The following is a 22,136-nucleotide window of genomic DNA, read 5'->3' as shown; positions in this document are numbered from 1 at the left end:
CCATTAGTGTTCAGCCTGACCTGGACAGACTCAATATATCCTTAGAATTAGTGACCTGCAGCTTTTCTGAACAGTAAAAAAGAAAAAACAGACATTGAACAACATCATCAAACAGGTAATTTCAACTTTAGACTTTGATTTTGTACTGTCTGAACATGGCTAGGAATAACAGATGCACAAGCAATTTTTTTAAAACTGTGTGTGCAAACGATAGAAGCCTAGAAGACAAAATTCCTGATCTAATTGCAATAATGACAAGGGATGACCTAGACATTGTGGCTATCACAGAGACATGGTGTAATGAGAACCATGGCTGGGACATAGCTATACCAGGATACAATTTATTTAGGAAGGACAGAATGGGAAGAATCGGAGGAGGGGTAGCAATGTATGTAATGAAAAGCATAAATGCTACTTTAATACAAAACATTGAAGAAAAAATTGAGGCCCTTTGGGTGACCATAGAAATGGGGGAGAAGGACATTATTCATACTGGGGTCATCTATAGGCCACCAGGCCAGGGGCAGGACTTGGACAGGAGCCTATTGCTTGATGTCACTAAAATGGCTTTAAAGGGAGAAGTCATAATCATGGGAGACTTCAATCTACCTGATGTGAATTGGGATGAGTCTTTTGCAAAATCATCTACAAGTGGCAACTTTCTAAATTCCCTACAGGGAGCATCTCTAAAGCAAATGGTGAGGGAGCCTACTCGCAAAGACTCAATATTAGATTTAATACTCACAAATGGTGACATGATCTCAGACATATATGTGGGTGAGAACCTGGGATCCAATGATCATCAAGCAGTATGGTTTAGTATCAAGGCAGGGTCCAACTCCAGTCACAAAACAACTAAGGTGTTGGATTTTAGGAAGGCTGACTTTGCAAAAATGTGGAGATGTTTAAGCAACTCATTAGCGGATTGGAGGAACTTGAAAGGAGTGCAGGAGAGGTGGAAAAAATTAAGAAGTGCAATACTAAAGGCAACGGACCTTTGTATCAAAAGGGTTAAGAAAAGTACCAGGAAAAGGAAGCCAATGTGGTTTACTAAAGAGGTATCGGTACTCTTTACCTAGCACGGGCCCACAATTTTGATCGTGGGCATCGCAGGTAAAAAAATCGCGGGCATAGTGGGCATTGAATGCACTAAAAATCGGGTGCGACGCGATGCCCGCGATTTCCCATAGGGAACAATGTTAAATGTCTCAATTGACCCGATTTTCATGTTCAATGCCTCAATTGACCCGATTTTTCCATAGGAAACAATGTTAAATGGCCCACAGAGGCCAAATAGCCACCCTGAAGTGTGAAATGGCCCCCACAATTGTTAACGCCACCCCACGATCAACGTCAATCCGAAGCGTGGCGAGCGCAGCGAGTCCGCGAGGGGCGGCGGTACGCGTCCTACTACCTTTTCATACCCCCACTATCCACGTCGGCGTGGAGTTGAGAATAGAATAGTGTGGCGAGTGCAGCGAGCCACTGAGCCCGAAGCGTGGCGAGCGGACGCCGATACCTTCACAGGTAAACGCGTCCCTTCGCGGCCTTTACAGGTATCCGCGTGCGCTCACCACGCTTCGGGCTCGGTGGCTCGCTGCGCTCGCCACACTATTCTATTCTCAACTCCACGCCGACGTGGATAGTGGGGGTTTGAAAAGGTCATAGGACGCATACCGCCGCCGCTCGCCACGCTTTGGGTTGACGTTGATCGTGGGGTGGCGTTAACAATTGTGGGGGCCATTTCACACTTCAGGGTGCCTATTTGGCCTCTGTGGGCCATTTAACATTGTTTCCTATGGAAAAATCGGGTCAATTGAGGCATGGAACAGGAAAATCCGTTCAATTGAGACATTTAACATTGTTCCCTATGGGAAATCGTGGGCATCGCGTCGGTCGCGTCGCACCCGATTTTTTAGTGCATTCAATACCCGCGATGGCCGCGATGGGCGCCGTGATAACTAAAGAGTACCAAGGTATCAACTAGTGTAAAAGCAAAAAAGATGGCCTTTAGGACATACAAGCAGACTCAAAATAATAACGACAAAGAAGTGTATCTTGCCAGACACAAAGAGGCTAAGAAAGTGATCAGGCCTGGGATCCAGTAATCATCAAGCAGTATGGTTTAGTATCAAGGCAGGGTCCAACTCCAGTCACACAAAAACTAAGGTGTTGGATTTTAGGAAGGCTGACTTTGCAAAAATGGGGAGATGTTTAAGCGACTCATTAGCGGATTGGAGGAACCTGAAAGGAGTGCAGAAGAGGTGGAAAAAATTAAAAAGTGCATTGCTAAAGGCAACGGACCTTTGTATCAAAAGGGTTACGAAAAGTACCAGGAAAAGGAAGCCAGGGTGGTTTACTAAAGAGGTATCAACTAGTGTACAAGCAAAAAAGTTGGCTTTTAGGACATACAAGCAGATTCAAAATAATAACGACAAAGTGTATCTTGCCAGTCGCAAAGAGGCTAAGAAAGTGATCAGGCGTGCCAAGGCACAAGCTGAGGAGAAAATGGGTCAGTCAGTAGATAAAGGAAACACAACTTTTTTTAAAGTATATAAGTGAATGGAGAAAAACAAATGGAGGAAGAATAAGACTGCTGAGAGACACTGAGAATTTGGTGAAGGGAGACAAGGCAATTGCAGTTCATCTAAATAATTACTTTTGCTCCGTGCTCACTATAGAAGGAGAAGGGAAGGGACCACAGTTAAGTTGCAAGGACATTCGTAAAAATAAGGTAGATGGAAGTTCATTTACTAGTGAGAAAGTCCTAACAGAACTTTCAAGACTGAGAGTGGATAAATCAATGGGGCCAGACAGAGTGCATCCAAGGATACTAAAAGAACTAAAAGATGTGTTGGTAGCGCCATTAACAGATTTATTCAACCAGTCACTAGATACAGGTGGAGAAGAGCAAATGTAGTTCCACTGCACAAAAGCAGAAGCAAAGAAGAAGCAAGTAACTACAGACCAGTGAGCCTTACATCAGTTGTAGGGAAATTAATGGAAACACTATTAAAAGAAAGAATAGTGGAATTTCTTAAATTAAACAATTTACAGGATTCAAAACAGCATGGTTTTACTGCAGGGAGATCATGCCAAACAAGTCTCATTGACTTTTTTGACTCCGTGACCAAAATACTTGATGAAGGGGGGGGCTGTAGATGTGGCATATCTAGCCTTTAGTAAGGCATTTGACACTGTCCCACATCGCAGGCTGCTAAGTAAACTTGAAATTGTGGGATTGGATTATAAAACAATTAAATGGATAAGAACCTGGTTGCAGGATAGGAAACAGACAGTTGTAGTAAATGGATTGCATTCTATGGAGGGACATGTTACCAGTGGAGTACCCCAGGGATCTTACATGGACCAGTGCTCTTTAAAATCTTTGCTAGTGACATTGCAAATGGTATTAAAGGGAAAGTATGCCTTTTTGCAGATGACACAAATATATGCAACAGAGTAGACACACCAGGAGGGGTAAATCAAATGACTGATGATCTAAGTAAACTTGAGAATTGGTCAAGAGCATGGCAACTACAGTTTAATGCAAAAAATGCAAAATTATGCACTTGATACTCAAAAACCCAAAGGTTAAATATAGTATCAAGGGAACTATAATGGAAACTGCTGAGGAATAAAGAGATCTAGGAGTCACTATTTCAAGTGACAAAGGCAGAAAAACAATGTAGCAAAGCAATGAGGAAGGCTAGTCAGATGCTTGGTTGCATAGGGAGAGGAATCAGTAGCAGAAAAAAAGACGTAATAATGCCACTTTTTAGGTTATTGGTATGGCCTCATTTGGAATACTGTGTCCAGTTCTGGAGACCATATCTTCAGAAGGATATAAATACATTGGAGAGTGCACAAAGAAGGGCAACTAAAATGGTGCATGGCCTACATCACAAAACTTACCTGGATAGACTAAAATATCTTAACATGTATAGTTTGAAGCAGAGAGGGAAAGGGGGGGCATGATAGAAATCTTCAAATATATCAAGGGTTTCAACACTGTACAGGAGGGAAGTTTTCTTCAAAGGAAAAGAAGTAATAGAACACGAGGACATGCACTGAAATTGGAGAGAGGTTGGTTCAGGGGAAATGTTAAAAAGAATTACTTCACAGAAAGGGTAGTAAATAAGTGGAATAGGCTCCCATCAGAGGTGGTAGAGGCTAAGACAGTAAAACAAATTAAACATGCTTGGGATAGGCATATGAATATCCTTACAAAGAAATAAGGATTAAATCGGGTTGAGATTACCTGAAGGGTAAAAAAAGGGGCAGACTAGATGGGCCAAATGGTTCTTATCTGCCGTCACATTCTATGTTTCTATGTTCTGAACTACATACTAATTCATCATAAAGTGTTAGTGTGATTTCGCCATGAATTTTCTTTTTGCTCCAAAGACATTATGTGGGGACTTAACTTTTTTCAGTTGTTTTTGTTTTATATTATATATATATATATATATATATATATATATATATATATATATATATATATATATATATATATATATATATATGCAAATAAACTTTATTAAATCAACTTGGTTTCACCAAAAAGTTCCAGATTATTGTTGTTATTTCCGCATCTAAACCGAATCCTTCCAATTCCATGGACCTGACACGTGCATTGAAATTACTCATTGACTGGTTGTTTATTATACTCAACTATATCACTTTTTGAACCTTAATACATCTGGGTTTGGACAGTACCCTTTTTTCTACATAAAAAAATACTTTGTTCTACAGACAAGGACATAGACAGATGTATGTAATGCAAGAGTCAGATACCAATATCTCGTAATGGAACAAGTGTTACAAAGGGGAAATATCACACTAATAATAAATAATATGTTGCGTTAATGGTTGTAATAATTTATAAATAACATCTATTAAAAATATTAAGATAATATTTTGCATAAAAATTTGATTCATATTTTACATTTCATTACTTACACAAGATGCCAAAATCTCAGTGCAATGACAGATGTCCTCCTGGGTACAGAAAAGCTTCTAATGGAAGAATCAAAGTCTGCTGCTATGACTGTTACCCGTGTTCTGAGGGAGAAATGTCCAATGTTACAGGTACTGATGTGTTGTACATAGGAAGAATCGTCATATGTGCGAAACTGAGGCTATGAATGATATATGCCCACTACAATAGACATATGTTAGTAACTGAGGCTATGATTGCTATATGCTCACTACAATAGACATATGTTAGTAACTGAGGCTATGATTGCTATATGCTCACTAAAATAGACATATGTTAGTAATTGAGGCTATGATTGCTATATGCCCACTACAGGATATATATGTTAGTAACTGAGGCTATGATTGCTACATGATCACTACAGTAGATGTATGTTAGTACAGAAGGGGCAGGTCCCATCTTTGCAGGAGATGGCGATGGCAACGCCGGCCGCCATCCCCCACCAGCACCATATCTATAGCGAGAATGGGACACGCGTGCACGAGAGGCGCGCGCGTCCCCTTCCGACGGCGCTTCCACCGGGTCACCGCCGGCTTGTCGGCGGTCACCCAGGGTCCCCGCCGCCTGCCCGCACCCCCCCTAACCCTGTACGTCTCCCTAAAGCGGAGACAGACAGGGTTCCCATCGCCCCGCCGACGGAGATTGAGACGCGCGTGTGCGTGAGTCGCACACGTGTCTCAGTCAGATGGTTAGCAAGGCTGCTAACGGATCGCCAGTGCTGATGTTCTGGCGATTCGCCAGCAAAGAAGAAGCCTGCTCCATCTGTAACTGAGGCTATGATTGCTATATGCTCACTACAGTAGACATATGTTAGTAACTAAGGCTATGATTGCTATATGCTCACTACAGTAGACACATGTTAGTAACTGATGCATGATTGCTATATGCTCACTACGGTAGACACATGTTAGTAACTGATGCTATGATTGCCCTATGAGCATTACAGTAGCCACATGTTAATAACTGAGGCTATGATTGCTATATAATCACTACAGTAGACATATGTTAGTAACTGAGGCTATGATTGCTATATGCTTACTAGAGTAGATACTGTATATGTTAGAAAATGAGGCTATGATTGCTATATGCTCACTACAGTAGATGTATGTTAGTAACTGAGGCTATGATTGCTATATGCCCACTACAGTATACACATGTTAGTAACTAAGGCTATGATTGCTATATGCTCACTACAGTATACACATGTTAGTAACTGAGGCTGTTATTGTTATATGGTCACTACAGTAGACACATGTTAGTAACTGATGCTATGATTGCTATATGCTCACTACGGTAGACACATGTTAGTAACTGATGCTATGATTGCCCAATGAGCACTACAGTAGCCACATGTTAATAACTGAGGCTATGATTGCTATATAATCACTACAGTAGACATATGTTAGTAACTGAGGCTATGATTGCTATATGGGTATATATGTTGTGCAGATGCACAGCATTGATCATGCGCTAGGGGGGGATGGGATAGGAAAACAATAAGGGGCAGACCGTGAGACAATTGGGGTAGGGATCACGTGAGGGGGTTAGTTTCTGAGATTGGGACGAAAAGGTAGAGATAAAGAGAAGTAGTAATGCAATTCAATGAGAAGCTTTATAAATAAAGATAAATAGAAAAAATGAAAAAATGAAAAAAAAATAATAAATAAAAAAATAATAATAATTAAATAAAAATAAAAATAAAAATATACAAATAAAAATAATAATAATAAAAATAAAATAAAATAAAAGTTGACCAAATGTGTTTACACTCTTTCTGTGAGTAGGTAGAAGCAGTCCAGGTTTTAGGGAGGTTGAATAAGCTTGCCCTGCACTATTCTGACGGCTATGCCGCTTGCTGCGACTTTGCAAACTTACGGGACTCCGGAGCGTACAGCTGGTGACGTCACCTGCCGGCTTCTTCGTTTGCGGCTCTGCGGTATCGTCTGGCAGGGTGTTGCTTCTCCTCTTCTGCTGGGGGGCTTCTTGTGCTTTAACCAACGCGTTTCACACGCAAGGTTCTTTGTCAAGGCACCTTGCGTGTGAAACGCGTTGGTTTAAAGCACAAGAAGCCCCCCAGCAGAAGAAGAGAAGCAACACCCTGCCAGACGATACCGCAGAGCCGCAAACGAAGAAGCCGGCAGGTGACGTCACCAGCTGTACGCTCCGGAGTCCCATAAGTTTGCAAAGCCGCAGCAAGCGGCATAGCCGTCAGAATAGTGCAGGGCAAGCTTATTCAACCTCCCTAAAACCTGGACTGCTTCTACCTACTCACAGAAAGAGTGTAAACACATTTGGTCAACTTTTATTTTATTTTATTTTTATTATTATTATTTTTATTTTTATATATTTTTTTTTAATTTAATTATTATTATTTTTTTTTCATTTTTTTTCATTTTTTCTATTTATCTTTATTTATAAACCTTCTCATTGAATTGCATTACTACTTCTCTTTATCTCTACCTTTTCGTCCCAATCTCAGAAACTAACCCCCTCACGTGATCCCTACCCCAATTGTCTCACGGTCTGCCCCTTATTGTTTTCCTATCCCATCCCCCCCTAGCGCCTGATCAATGCTGTGCATCTGCACAACATATATACCCAACTAAAAACTTCCCAATCAGGCTGCTCCTACCCACGAGCGCAAATCCTACAAAAAGGATTCTATCCTTTTACAAACCCATATGATTGCTATATGCTCACTAGAGTGGATACTGTATATGTTAGTAAATGAGGCTATGATTGCTATATGCTCACTACAGTAGATGTATGTTAGTAACTGAAGCTATGATTGCTATATGCTCACTACAGTAGACACATGTTAGTAACTGAGGCTATGATTGCTATATGCCCACTACAGTATACACATGTTAGTAACTGAGGCTGTGATTGTTATATGATCACTAAAGTATACATATGATAGTAACTAAGGCTATGATTGCTATATGCTCACTACAGTATACACATGTTAGTAAATGAGGCTGTTATTGTTATATGATCACTACAGTAGATATAGGTTAGTAACTGAGGCTATGATTGCTATATGATCACTACAGTACATGTATGTTAGTAACTGAGGCTATGATTCATAAATGGTTAGTACAGTAGACATATGTTTAAATGAATATAATACACAAAAATAACATAAAACAAAGTTCTTCATGTGCCATACATGGTGCAGGAAAACCAAGATGTATTGTGGACACATCTGGATATGCAGGTGCTAAAAACACACATCTCCAGTGATAACAGATTGTGTGATTGTGTGATAAGGGACTGCTCATTCTGTGTCCCTGTGGTAAGATGGAATATTACTCCTACTCTCCTGTGACCGGAGGAGAGTGTAACCGGAACATGCTGTCCTATAATGGAAGCTGCATAATAGACTGCTCATTCTGTGTCCCTGTGGTAAGAAGGAATATTACTCCTACTCTCCTGTGACTGGAGGAGAGTGTAACCGGAACATGCTGTCCTATATTGGAAGCTGCATAAGGGACTGCTCATTCTGTGTCCCTGTGGTAAGGAGGAATATTACTCCTACTCTCCTGTGACCGGAGGAGAGTGTAACCGGAACATGCTGTCCTATATTGGAAGCTGCATAAGGGACTGCTCATTCTGTGTCCCTGCAGTAAGGAGGAATATTACTCCTACTCTCCTGTGACTGGAGGAGAGTGTAACCGGAACATGCTGTCCTATATTGGAAGCTGCATAAGGGACTGCTCATTCTGTGTCCCTGTGGTAAGGAGGAATATTACTCCTACTCTCCTGTGACCGGAGGAGATTGTAACCGGAACATGCTGCCCTATATTGGAAGCTGCATAAGGGACTGCTCATTCTGTGTCCCTGCAGTAAGGAGGAATATTACTCCTACTCTCCTGTGACTGGAGGAGAGTGTAACCGGAACATGCTGTCCTATATTGGAAGCTGCATAAGGGACTGCTCATTCTGTGTCCTTGCAGTAAGGAGGAATATTACTCCTACTCTCCTGTGACTGGAGGAGAGTGTAACCGGAACATACTGTCCTATATTGGAAGCTGCATAAGGGACTGCTCATTCTGTGTCCCTGCGGTAAGGAGGAATATTACTCCTACTCTCCTGTGACTGGAGGAGAGTGTAACCGGAACATGCTGTCCTATATTGGAAGCTGCATAAGGGACTGCTCATTCTGTGTCCCTGCAGTAAGGAGGAATATTACTCCTACTGTCCTGTGACCAGAGGAGAGTGTAACCGGAAGATGCTGTCCTATATTGGAAGCTGCATAAGGGACTGCTCATTCTGTGTCCATGCAGTAAGGAGGAATATGACTCCTACTCTCCTGTGACCGGAGGAGAGTGTAACCGGAACATGCTGTCCTACTGTATATTGGAAGCTGCATAAGGGACTGCTCATTCTGTGTCCCTGTGGTAAGTAGGAATATTACTCCTACTCTCCTGTGACTGGAGGAGAGTGTAACCGGAACATGCTGTCATATACTGTTAGCTGCATAAGGGACTGCTCATTCTGTGTTCCTGCAGTAAGGAGGAATATTACTCCTACTCTCCTGTGACCGGAGGAGAGTGTAACCGGAACATGCTGTCCTATATTGGAAGCTGCATAAGGGACTGGTTATTCTGTGTCCTTGCGGTAAGGAGGAATATTACTCCTACTTTCCTGTGACTGGAGGAGAGTGTAACCGGAACATACTGTCCTATATTGGAAGCTGCATAAGGGACTGCTCATTCTGTGTCCCTGCGGTAAGGGGGAATATTACTCCTACTCTCCTGTGACTGGAGGAGAGTGTAACCGGAACATGCTGTCCTATATTGGAAGCTGCATAAGGGACTGCTCATTCTGTGTCCCTGCAGTAAGGAGGAATATGACTCCTACTCTCCTGTGACTGGAGGAGAGTGTAACCGAAACATGATGTCATATACTGTTAGCTGCATAAGGGACTGCTCATTCTGTGTTCCTGCAGTAAGGAGGAATATTACTCCTACTCTCCTGTGACCGGAGGAGAGTGTAACCGGAACATGCTGTCCTATATTGGAAGCTGCATAAGGGACTGCTCATTCTGTGTGACTGCGGTAAGGAGGAATATTACTCCTACTCTCCTGTGACCGGAGGAGAATGTAACCGGAACATGCTGTCCTATATTGGAAGCTGCATAAGGGACTGCTCATTCTATGTCCTTGCAGTAAGGAGGAATATTACTCCTACTCTCCTGTGACTGGAGGAGAGTGTAACCAGAACATGCTGTCCTATATTGGAAGCTGCATAAGGGACTGCTCATTCTGTGTCACTGCGGTAAGGAGGAATATTACTCGTACTCTCCTGTGACCAGAGAGAGTGTAACCGGAACAAGCTGTCCTATATGGGAAGCTGCATAAGGGACTGCTCATTCTGTTTCCCTGCGGTAAGGAGGAATATTACTCCTACTCTCCTGTGACTGAAAGAGAAAGTAACCGGAACATGCTGTCCTATATTGGAAGCTGCATAAAGGACTGCTCATTCTGTGTCACTGCGGTAAGGAGGAATATTACTCCTACTCTCCTGTGACCGGAGAGAGTGTAACCGGAACATGCTGTCCTATATTGGAAGCTGCATAAGGGACTGCTCATTCTGTGTGCATGTGGTAAGGAGGAATATTACTCCTACTCTCCTGTGACCGGAGAGAGTGTAACCGGAACATGCTGTCCTATATTGGATGCTGCATAAGGGACTTCTCATTCTGTGTCACTGCGGTAAGGAGGAATATTACTCCTACTCTCCTGCGACTGGAGGAGAGTGTAACCGGAACATGCTGTCCTATATTGGAAGCTGCATAAGGGACTGCTCATTCTGTGTCCCTAAGGTAAGGAGGAATATTACTCCTACTCTCCTGTGACTGGAGGAGAGTGTAACCGGAACAAGCTGTCCTGTACTGGAAGCTGCATAAGGGACTGCTCATTCTGTGTCCCTGCGGTAAGGAGGAATATTACTCCTACTCTCCTGTGACCAGAGGAGAGTGTAACCGGAACATGCTGTCCTATATTGAATGCTGCATAAGGGACTGCTCATTCTGTGTCACTGCGGTAAGGAGGAATATTACTCCTACTCTCCTGTGACTGGAGGAAAGTGTAACCGGAACATGCTGTCCTATATTTGAAGCTGCATAAGGGACTGCTCATTCTGTGTCCATGCAGTAAAGAGGAATATGACTCCTACTCTCCTGTGACCGGAGGAGAGTGTAACCGGAACATGCTGTCCTATATTGGAAGCTGCATAAGGGACTGCTCATTCTGTGTCCTTGCAGTAAGGAGGAATATTACTCCTACTCTCCTGTGACCAGAGGAGAGTGTAACCGGAACATGCTGTCCTATATTGGAAGCTGCATAAGGGACTGCTCATTCTGTGTCCTTGCAGTAAGGAGGAATATTACTCCTACTCTCCTGTGACAAGAGGAGAGTGTAACCGGAACATGCTGTCCTATATTGGAAGCTGCATAAGGGACTGCTCATTCTGTGTCCTTGCAGTAAGGAGGAATATTACTCCTACTCTCCTGTGACCAGAGGAGAGTGTAACCGGAACATGCTGTCCTATATTGAAAGCTGCATAAGGGACTGCTCATTCTGTGTCACTGCAGTAAGGAGGAAGATTACTCCTACTCTCCTGTGACCAGAGGAGAGTGTAACCGGACCATGGTGTCCTATATTGGAAGCTGCATAAGGGACTGCTCATTCTGTGTCCCTGTGGTAAGGAGGAATATTACTCCTACTCTCCTGTGACCGGAGAGAGTGTAACCAGAACATGCTGTCCTATATTGGAAGCTGCATAAGGGACTGCTCATTCTGTGTCCATGCAGTAAGAAGGAATATTAATCCTACTTTTCTGTGACCGGAGGAGAGTGTAACCGGAACATGCTGTCCTATATTGGAAGCTGCATAAGGGACTGCTCATTCTGTGTCCTTGCAGTAAGGAGGAATATTACTCCTACTCTCCTGTGACAAGAGGAGAGTGTAACCGGAACATGATGTCCTATATTGGAAGCTGCATAAGGGACTGCTCATTCTGTGTCCCTGTGGTAAGGAGGAATATTACTCCTACTCTCCTGTGACCGGAGAGAGTGTAACCGGAACATGCTGTCCTATATTGGAAGCTGCATAAGGGACTGCTCATTCTGTGTCCATGCAGTAAGGAGGAATATTAATCCTACTCTCCTGTGACCGGAGGAGAGTGTAACCGGAACATGCTGTCCTATATTAGAAGCTGCATAATGGACTGCTCATTCTGTGTCACTGCGGTAAGGAGGAATGTTACTCCTACTCTCCTGTGACTGGAGGAGAGTGTAACCGGAACATGCTGTCCTATAATGGAAGCTGCATAAGGGACTACTCATTCTGTGTGCCTGCGGTAAGGAGGAATATGACTCCTACTCTCCTGTGACTGGAGGAGAGTGTAACCGGAACATGCTGTCCTATATTGGAAGCTGCATAAGGGACTGCTCATTCTGTGTCACTGCGGTAAGGAGGAATATTACTACTACTCTCCTGTGACTGGAGGAGAATGTAACCGGAACATGCTGTCCTATATTGGAAGCTGCATAAGGGACTGCTCATTCTGTGTGACTGCGGTAAGGAGGAATATGACTCCTACTCTCCTGTGACCAGAGGAGAGTGTAACCGGAACAAGATGTACTACTGTATATTGGAAGCTGCATATTGGACCGCTCATTCTGTGTCCCTGTGGTAAGGAGGAATATTACTCCTACTCTCCTGTGACCAGAGGAGAGTGTAACCGGAACATGCTGCCCTATATTGAAAGCTGTGCAATACCAGGAGGACATTGGCACCTGGAGCCCTGTGGCACTTTAATGTTTGGAACAGATCCAGTCTAGTTTCCCAAAATGCAAAATACAGTCAAAATAGCAACATGTCAAAATGCCGACACCCTTTTCCCCCTGTGTCTTTGTCAACATAGGTCAACATAGCCAATGGTTGTCAGAATTTTGACCATCAGTATTTTGACTGTCAGTAAATTCACCACAACCTTTTGGAACTGCTACGATATACTGTACTATAGGGGCAAATACGAGTCAGAAACAACATACATTTTCTGAAATATATTTATATGTTTCATTTTTTTGGGATCCACCTCCTATAGCAAAGTAACAAGATATAACTAAATGAATTAGCTAATTATAGGTTTATCATTTTTAATATGGATGGTTTATACCAGGCGTCATCAAACAATTTTGCTCTCGGACCCCATCAGACTATAAAAATAATTACGGGAACTCCAGCAAGTTACTGCAGATGACATCACATGTGTAGTCAGCAGCATTGTGGAGGCACAGAGTGATGGGAGGAGTCTGACATACCATAACCCATCACATCACACGTGTAGTCAGCAGACAGCACATACATGGCAGCATTGTGGAGGCACACAGTGATGGGAGGAGTCTGATATACCAGACAATTAAACAGACTTTTCAGACTCCTTGAATCACTGACTAAGATTAGAAAAGTCATCAGCCTGATGGTCAGCAACATGGAGTCATGACACCATGCTGAGAAGGTCGGGACCCACTTTGGGGTCAGGACCCACATTTTGAGAACCGCTGGTTTATACAGATGGAGCTGCTCTCATTAATGCGGCTCCTGATGAGGCTATCGCCATCGCCATCCCGCGGTATGCGCCAGGAAGGAGGCATGCATGCTCCCCCCATTCTCCCGGTAGCCCTGCAGCCCTGTCCCCGCTCCCTGCCTGTCTCCACACTTATTGCCCACTCTGCCCACTCCCTGAAGCAGAGATGGACAGAGAAGCACCCTGACCCCTCTCCCTGCCACCCAGCTGAGTGGGATACGGGAGCAAGTGAGACTCGCGCATCCCCGCCATTTGCAGTCTGATGAGTGGCGCTCCATGTGTATTTGCACATATATTTATTATATGTATTATTTAGTACATGTTGTTTAATATGTGTCTGACCGAACATTCCAAGATACAAAAAAAAAGTTTTTTTTATTATTTGTTTCAGAATGTGTTATTCTTCATTTCAATCTTCACAGTACTAGCACAGTGTTATTTAATTTGTGGTCATACAAAAATGCATTCACATACTGTAGATACAGATGGATCTGCTCTTATCTGAGTGGCTCCCAGGAAATGGCTTAGTGCGCCTTGGGGAAAATGAGGAGTGCATGTATGTAAGATGGTTGCGAGTCCATGTCCTGGCAAATGGCGTGCTCTGTCAAGTCACCTCAGCGCACAAGCACACCTGACAGAGATGTCCCCATCTGTAATATGTTTACAATAGTTTTCATTTACACTAATGCCACATGAGATATATAGGTGGTGTCCTATCTTGGCTATATCCAACAGGTGGAAATATTGGCCATGAGCATCAGTATTTTATCGCATTTTGTTTTGGACGGGATCCACCTGTGCAGATTAAAAGCTGCATTGTCAAAACGGCCGCTGGATTGTCAAATCCATGGACATAGTCAACAACATGCAAATGTTTTTGCCAATCTACCAACTTTTAAACTGTCAGAATATATTAGGACAATTTAAAAAAAATGGTCCCAAAATTGGACAGTATTCAATGCTCCGGCATGCGCAGTTTTTTCCACAACTCACTATGCCTCCTGCTCACCCTATTTTATGCATCAGCTGCTGGCTGCCCCTGATGGCGAGCATTGGCCAATGCGGCATATGAGGAGGGGGACGGAGTTGTTGTAGCCAGTCTTCAAATATTGCAGAAATGCAGAGAAACGCAAATTAGCCTAAAAAAAAACTATTCCAAATCAGCAAACAGCTAAAGCTGTGTATATCTTCTCAAAGGCCAAATGAAATGGAAGCGGTCATCTATTAGAATGAACTTAGGTCTACAGTCATTAGGTCGACCCCACTAGGTCGACTGGCAGGAAGGTCGACCTGACTTAAGGTCGACATGGGCCAAGGTCGACATGACTTAAGGTCGAATTTGCATAAAGGTCGACATGAGGAAGGTCGACTGGTCATAAGGTCAACATGGGTTTTTCACTGTTTTTTGAGCCGACATGTGCCGACAGGCGGTATTTCATGCCCTACCATCCACTAGGGCATGATGGGAGAATAAAATAGTGTGCCGAGCGCAGCGAGGTACCGTGCCCGAAGCATTGCGAGCGAAGCGAGCGATGCGAGGGTCCGATTCTCATTGCCAACTGTGTCCATGTCGACTGTGTCGACATTCGGATCAAAAAACAGTGAAAAACCCATGTCGACCTTATGACCAGTCGACCTTCCTCATGTCGACCTTTATGCAAATTCGACCTTAAGTCATGTCGACCTTGGCCCATGTCGACCTTAAGTCAGGTCGACCTTCCTGCCAGTCGACCTAGTGGGGTTGACCTAATGACTGTAGACCTAAGTTCATTCTGACAGATGTACCGCTTCCAAATGAAATAGTGAGGAAGAAGAGGTGAATCATGGGCAATGACTAAGGTGAATCATGGGTATAATAAATAGTGAGAACAAAATGCATAATGGGGGGGGGAAATACCACGAAAAATAGACTTGGAGTCACCATAAAACAAAGAAAATACTTTTTTTTTAATAAGTACGTAAGTTGAATTCACCTAGAAAAGATGCAGAGAACAAAATAAAGAAGCATTCCAAAATAAAGTGAGCTGTTTAAGCATTGAATACACAAACAGCAACGTACGCGAAAAATCTCATAAAAAAACAAGGGTGAGCAATGGCGAGCACAAAGCAGCAAACAAGGCAAAGCTTGCTGTTCATTTTTGGAAAACCAGGAGCGTTGAATAGTGCAAGGACCATTATTTGGCGAAAGGAATGGCATTCTCGCCCAAAAAAACAGGAATCTTGCTGCCCATTGAATATCAATTTGACTTTATCTTGACAAAACGGACAATATTTCCACCCGTTTGAAATATTGTCTTGGACTGAATACCCCCATTAGGTTAACAGATGGTTGAACATCCTTTTGCTAATAAAATGGATAGAGGCTGTTAATTCTAATGACTATTGATATGTGTTTTATGTTTCATTTTAGACAGTGAGATCTGCCATAGGTGTCCTGATGAAGAATGGCCGAATGAGAGACAAGTCAGATGTGTTCCCAAAACATACAACTTTCTGTCATATGAACAGGACATTGTGGTGCTAATATCTTCAGTAACAGCTTTATTTTTCTCTGCCATAACATTATTCATACTAGGGAACTTTATTTATTGCTGGGACACCCCAATTGTGAAAGCAAATAATCGTACTGTAAGCTTCATTCTCCTGGTCTCCATCTTGCTGAGCTTTCTCTCTGTGTTCTTGTTCCTTGGCCGTCCGGTGGATATAACCTGCAGGCTGAGACAGACGTCATTTGGGGTCTTCTTCTCCACAGCTGTCTCTTCTGTACTGGCCAAAACTGTTAATGTCTGCATTGCTTTCAAAGCCACCAAACCCGGCAGTACCTGGAGGAAGTGGGTCACACTAAAATTATCTCATTATGTGGTCATTGTGTGCTCCTCTGTCCAAGTCCTGCTCTGTAGTATCTGGCTGTCTGTGTCTCCTCCCTACCAGGAGTATGACCATCACACCTACCAGGGAATAATTATCATTCAGTGTAATGAAGGGTCAGTGATTGGGTTTTGCTGTATGTTAAGTTACATGGGGATCCTGGCTGCTGTAAGCTTTGTTCTGGCTTTCATGGTGAGGAGATTACCGGACAGCTTTAATGAGGCCAAGTACATCACCTTCAGCATGCTGGTGTTCTGCAGTGTGTGGGTTGCAATGATCCCGGCTTATCTGAGCACCAAGGGGAAAGATGCGGTGGCTGTGGAGATATTCGCCATACTGACTTCATGTGCTGGGGTTCTGGGCTGTATATTTCTCCCAAAACTTTATATTCTGCTTATAAAACCAGAACTTAACTCCAGAAAAATCATTCTTGTGAAAAACAATATATAAAGCCTCATGTAGAGCATTATTATACAAAGACTCAACCTTTTCCCCTGATGTCATACCCTTTTATCAATATGTAGAGGAACCTCTACAGAGTTACACATCTAACCTATTACATTCTTACATTTAATGGTCTGTGTAAATCTAATACAATAGTGGAAATACAATATTTAGACATAAACATTGGACCAGCCCTTGTCTCCTCCCCTGCATGGTTTGATTGTTTGCCAGGTATTTATATAGTTAATGAGGAAATACATTTATTACAACAACAAAAAATAAAGAATTATATAATCACTGGTCACAACTGATGTCTGAGTAAAAGTGAATGTGTCACAATGGAAATCACAAGATTATGGGTAAAATGTAATATGGTGAGATTTTTATACATGTGTGCCTTTGTAAGTAGCCCCGGAATTTTTTAACTAGCATAATGAGATGCACCTTCAGCGTTCCCCTCAGACATGTAAAACCTATGCTGTTGCATGCTCCAATTGTCTGCCCAGCTTGAAGGGGATTCTGGCTACGGGACTTGGATGATATTTACATTATTCACACTGGCTTCATTGCATGTGAAAAGAGCAGTCTCCCAGGGGAGGGGAAAGTATCAGGGTAGAGGTGACAACATTAATCAGAATCTCATAAAGTTAGCTAAAACCTGGACAATGGGGAAGTTGTGTGAGTGCCTATGTCCCATAGCCAATACGGCCAATGAGCTCCTGGTTCGAATGATATTCGGTCTTTCTTTTATTATTTAATGCAGTATGTGTTTCAGCTACTTAGTATGCACATTAATACTTAGAACTCAAAAATGGAAAAGCTGTATGGAGATGCTAAGCACAGTGTTTTGGTATAGATGAACTTGCTCAGGAGCATTTATCTCTCCCCATTATATAAAGATATCACTAATAGCACAATACAATAAAAGCGGTTTAGTACTCAAAATTAAAAAAAAAAATGTATATAAATGCTAAGCACAGTGTTTTGGCATCCAGGAACTTAGGGAGGAGCTTTTATCTCTTTCCATTATAATTATAAAGATATCACTTATAGCCACAGCCATCACAGCAGAGTACAATAAAAGCTGTTTGCGCTACTCAGTATGCAAAGTACTGTTCATAGTGTGTCTAAATTAACAGGTCCATTATAGTATTTGGGAAAAATGTATCTCCTGTTCGATGGTAATAGGGACAACGACCCTTTCAAAACTGCAGCTACTTATTCAAAATCTATATAATAAGTTGAAGAGTGTGCGTGCCTGTGTGTGCGTTTATGTCGCATTGCAGACACACTGTGGCACTCAAAGCCACCAAATTCAGCAACAAGGTACCTATGTACCTGGTGGTGTGCACCTCGAAGCCGTTTTTGGGAAATTTCACTTAGAAATTCAGAAAACACCAAGGTTCAATTTGCCTAGATTGATGATCTGGAAAAAAGATGGAGGAGGAACAATTCCACATCTGCTTTCTTTGCTGTCATTGAGTATGAATGACACATTCTAACATTATGGTCAAGGCTTTAAACAAATAGTTATAATTGAGGATATACATATACTACACATCACACACGTACACATTGTACACACACAGTACACCACATACGCAATATATATATATATATATATATATATATATATATATATATATATATACGCAGTGCTACTCACACACTTTCACAATGGACAGATACACACAACAGAACACTCACACACATATTGCACACCATATGCAGTACTACACAAACCCACATACACTATAACACACATCCAAAAACAATACAAAAACAAAAACACACAGAACACATACACTTAAAAATTGCTCAGATACTGAAACAAACAGAACACACACACTTAAACATTGCAAGGATACGCACATTACACTGCACACACACATATACGTAACACAACTCAAACACACTTACACATTGGAGAGATATACACAGCACAACATACACACATAACACACCACACCACTCACAGTACAACACACATCCAAAAACACTACAACACACAGAACACACACACTTAAACACATATATACATAGCACACCTATCTACATAGGACAGATACACACAACACACACATAACACACCTCTAACAGTACAAAACACACACACATTCACTACACACACCCAAAGATAGTACAACATACGCACTTAAACATTGCACAGATACACAAACACACCACATACACACACTTAAACATAGCACAGATACACACAACACACATACCGTATAGATGTAGTGCACCTCACACTCTTGGACAGATACCCACAACACAACAAACACAACAACATACACTACAACACACACACAAAAACAGTACAACACACACAAAACACAAAACAAATTAATGCATCATAGAATGCCCTCTAACTGTTACCGAATTTGCCGTTTGTTGACAGTCTGGACCGGCAAGTAAAAACTGTACCAAATGTACCATTTTTCCTTCTTCCCCCCCCCCCCCATATCTGTCCCTCCAGTCTGTCACTGCACTCCCCAGCCAGTGACACTGAGAAATCTTTATCTTGGCCAATGGAACCGTTGATAAATACAAACTGTGCTCACCCTGTTAGTAACTTGGATGTTATTTGCTGCACTGCTTTAAGAGTGTCCCGACCCTTTTGGTTCATAGATAATGTTTGGTCAATGGTGATGAGCACTGCCTGTATTTATTTGAGTGTTAGAAGTGGAAGAAGTTGAAGAATAAGACTGAGATGAAGATTTGTCATGTTAAAGTGTACAAATTACTCAATAAATCGTGAAAAAAATATGTGTACATAGAAATACTGTACAATTAAGAAATGAAGCCCACAATAGGGACTTCCGGTTCCGGCTCTATGGAATAAGCGACGGAGCTCCCAGAGAGACCCTGTATTCACAGCATTACAAGGCACAACCCTGCCTTCAATCACTCTCCTCCGATACCCTCCCACACTCCATGCGGCGCATGGAGAAATTTCTAACTCCGGCGTCTCCAGCTCAGCATACTCAGCGGCAGGAGAAAAGACCCGCTGAAGCTAATATGGCGCCCGGCAATGAAATGCCACATTCCTCCCCTGCATCTAAGAAAGCAGCAGCCAGCTCCAGACTCTCTGACCGACCTCAGGTACGCAGACCCCCTGAGCAGCCCCTATCTTACACAGACATGGTGAAGCAATAAAATCCACGGTGGGCCACTCATATCCCAAGCAGTAACTGATGTTACATCTCAGCTACAGCAGCTGACCCACAGAGTGATAGAAGCAGAACGCCATATTGGAGGAATATCACATGATGTGGCTATAATGTAAGGATATTCATATGCTTATCCCAAGAATGTGTAAATTGTTCTACTGTCTTAGCCTCTACCACCTCTAATGGGAGGCTATTCCACTTATCCACTACCCTTTCTGACATTTCCCCTGAACCTACCTCCCTCCTATGAAAACCTCTGAGAGACGCCCTGGAATCGTCATTTTTAGGTGCTTAAACTATCTGCACAAATTAGCTATCTGGTCTGCCTCCAGAAAAGTCAAACCTCTCATATGGGAAAACAACAGGTTCAGGACTTTTCCGTGGAACTCACGAATGCCAGGAAAGCTTTTTCCCCTATCTGTTCCAGACTAGTGCAAGAAAACAAAAAGTTTGCCTTACTTTACCCGGCGCGGCTGTGCATTTATTATGGCGATGATTTCTATGATTTCTCCATCTCCAAAGATGCTGAAGCCTTTCTTAAAGACCGTGACAAAGAAGACGCTCACGATATCTCTGACCCATGAATGCATTATGGATGTTTACCTTGGTCAATATTGATCATTTTATACTGTTTCTTGTTATGATTCTATCACCTTTGACGGTTAACAATTAATGATGCCTCTTCAAAGCTTTAGTTAGTGGTTTATGTGCAATATCTAACAAGGTATAAACGACACAGCTACTCGCTACCTATAGTCTTACTCCATACACGTGTTACTATAATATCTACTCCTCATGTTCATGGTTCAAATATATGTATTAATGTCTCTCTCCCCTTCTGCCCAATTACTTATTAATAATACTTTATAGCTGATCTATTCCCTGATGATATGTATTACATCAGCTCTTATTTTTGGTTAACTAACCCAAAGCCCAATTTATCATTACCTCTTCCCCAAGGTTGCTCTTATGGCTAATTTCTCTCATATTTAGACACCCTACCTTTCCCCTTACCTTTCCCCCACATTATCCCCCTTCCCCCTTCCACTGCATTTCACACAGGGAATCTCCACTTCACCTTCTTTCTCCCACAATGAACCATAATCTATTCTACCACCCACTATGGTCCCTTTAGATTATAATTTGGGTTCCATTAATGTTGGAGATATTCACTCACCAGCGAAACCCTGAAAATTTTTGCAATATTTGCAAACTCAGAGAATGGATATAGTCTTTCTTCAGGAATCAAACCTCTCCCTTAAAGAAAGCTCTAAACGTAACCTCTTTGGTTGGGAAGTAATTGCAGCCTCTCCCTACAACTCCAAATCTAGAGGAGTTGTAATTTTAGCGAGAAAGTCCCTTCAACTCGTACCACTTGACGTATATGATAACCCTGAAGGTCGCATAGTATGTGTGACGATTAAGCTATCTAACCTCACATTCAAACTTTGCAACATATATGCGCCCAATGTGTTTACAAAAGCTTTTTTTCAAAAAGCTTCTCTGCTATTTCCCCACATTGATAAAAACCTTATAAGACTTTAATCTCATTTACTCAGTTTACCTTCATCGTTCTCTTCCTCCCAGCAGAACCATCCACCTCCCCAAACTAGGTGTCCCCTCTTTTATTTCACAACTGCAGGCAGTGGATATATGGAGAGCTATGCACCGTACAGACAAAGAATTTACTTGCCTTTCCGCTGCACATGCATCCCTCTCACGAATTGATTACACCATCGTATCCTCTCACCTGCTCCCAAAAATTTCTGAATCCAATATAGAGACTATTGCGATTTCAGACCATGCTTTGGTCTGGTTCTCAATAGCCACAGGTCCTCCAGCCTCATATAATAAATGATGGTGTTTCCCTTCCAATCTCTCTAATTCTCCACAATTTCGCTCTTTGCTAATAAAGGCTTGGCATAGTTTTAAAAAGGGCAATTATACATTTTGTGATGTTAATCCAGTCTTGTTTTGGCAAACAGCTAAATCGGTATTAAGAGGAACAATAATTGTGTATACTTCCTCAAACCGCCGGAAAACCATCCAAT

At 42.3% G+C, this 22,136-nt stretch overlaps 1 protein-coding gene across 1 annotated transcript; it reads left to right on the top strand.

Moving 5' to 3' along the window:
- The first annotated feature begins 4,967 nt into the window (after positions 1 to 4,967).
- LOC146079185 (vomeronasal type-2 receptor 26-like) lies at positions 4,968 to 16,915 on the top strand. Its single transcript, XM_083186316.1, has 2 exons — positions 4,968 to 5,091; positions 16,008 to 16,915. The coding sequence occupies exons 1-2, from the start codon at positions 4,968 to 4,970 to the stop codon at positions 16,913 to 16,915; spliced, it is 1,032 nt and encodes a 343-aa protein (XP_083042442.1).
- The last annotated feature ends 5,221 nt before the right edge of the window (positions 16,916 to 22,136 follow it).

This window comes from Crinia signifera, chromosome 1 (assembly GCF_055691185.1).
Source record: "Crinia signifera chromosome 1, ASM5569118v1, whole genome shotgun sequence".
Lineage (NCBI taxonomy): Eukaryota > Metazoa > Chordata > Amphibia > Anura > Myobatrachidae > Crinia > Crinia signifera.
Note: the sequence above shows the minus strand (reverse complement) of the source record. Positions and strands in the feature narration are given on the sequence as shown.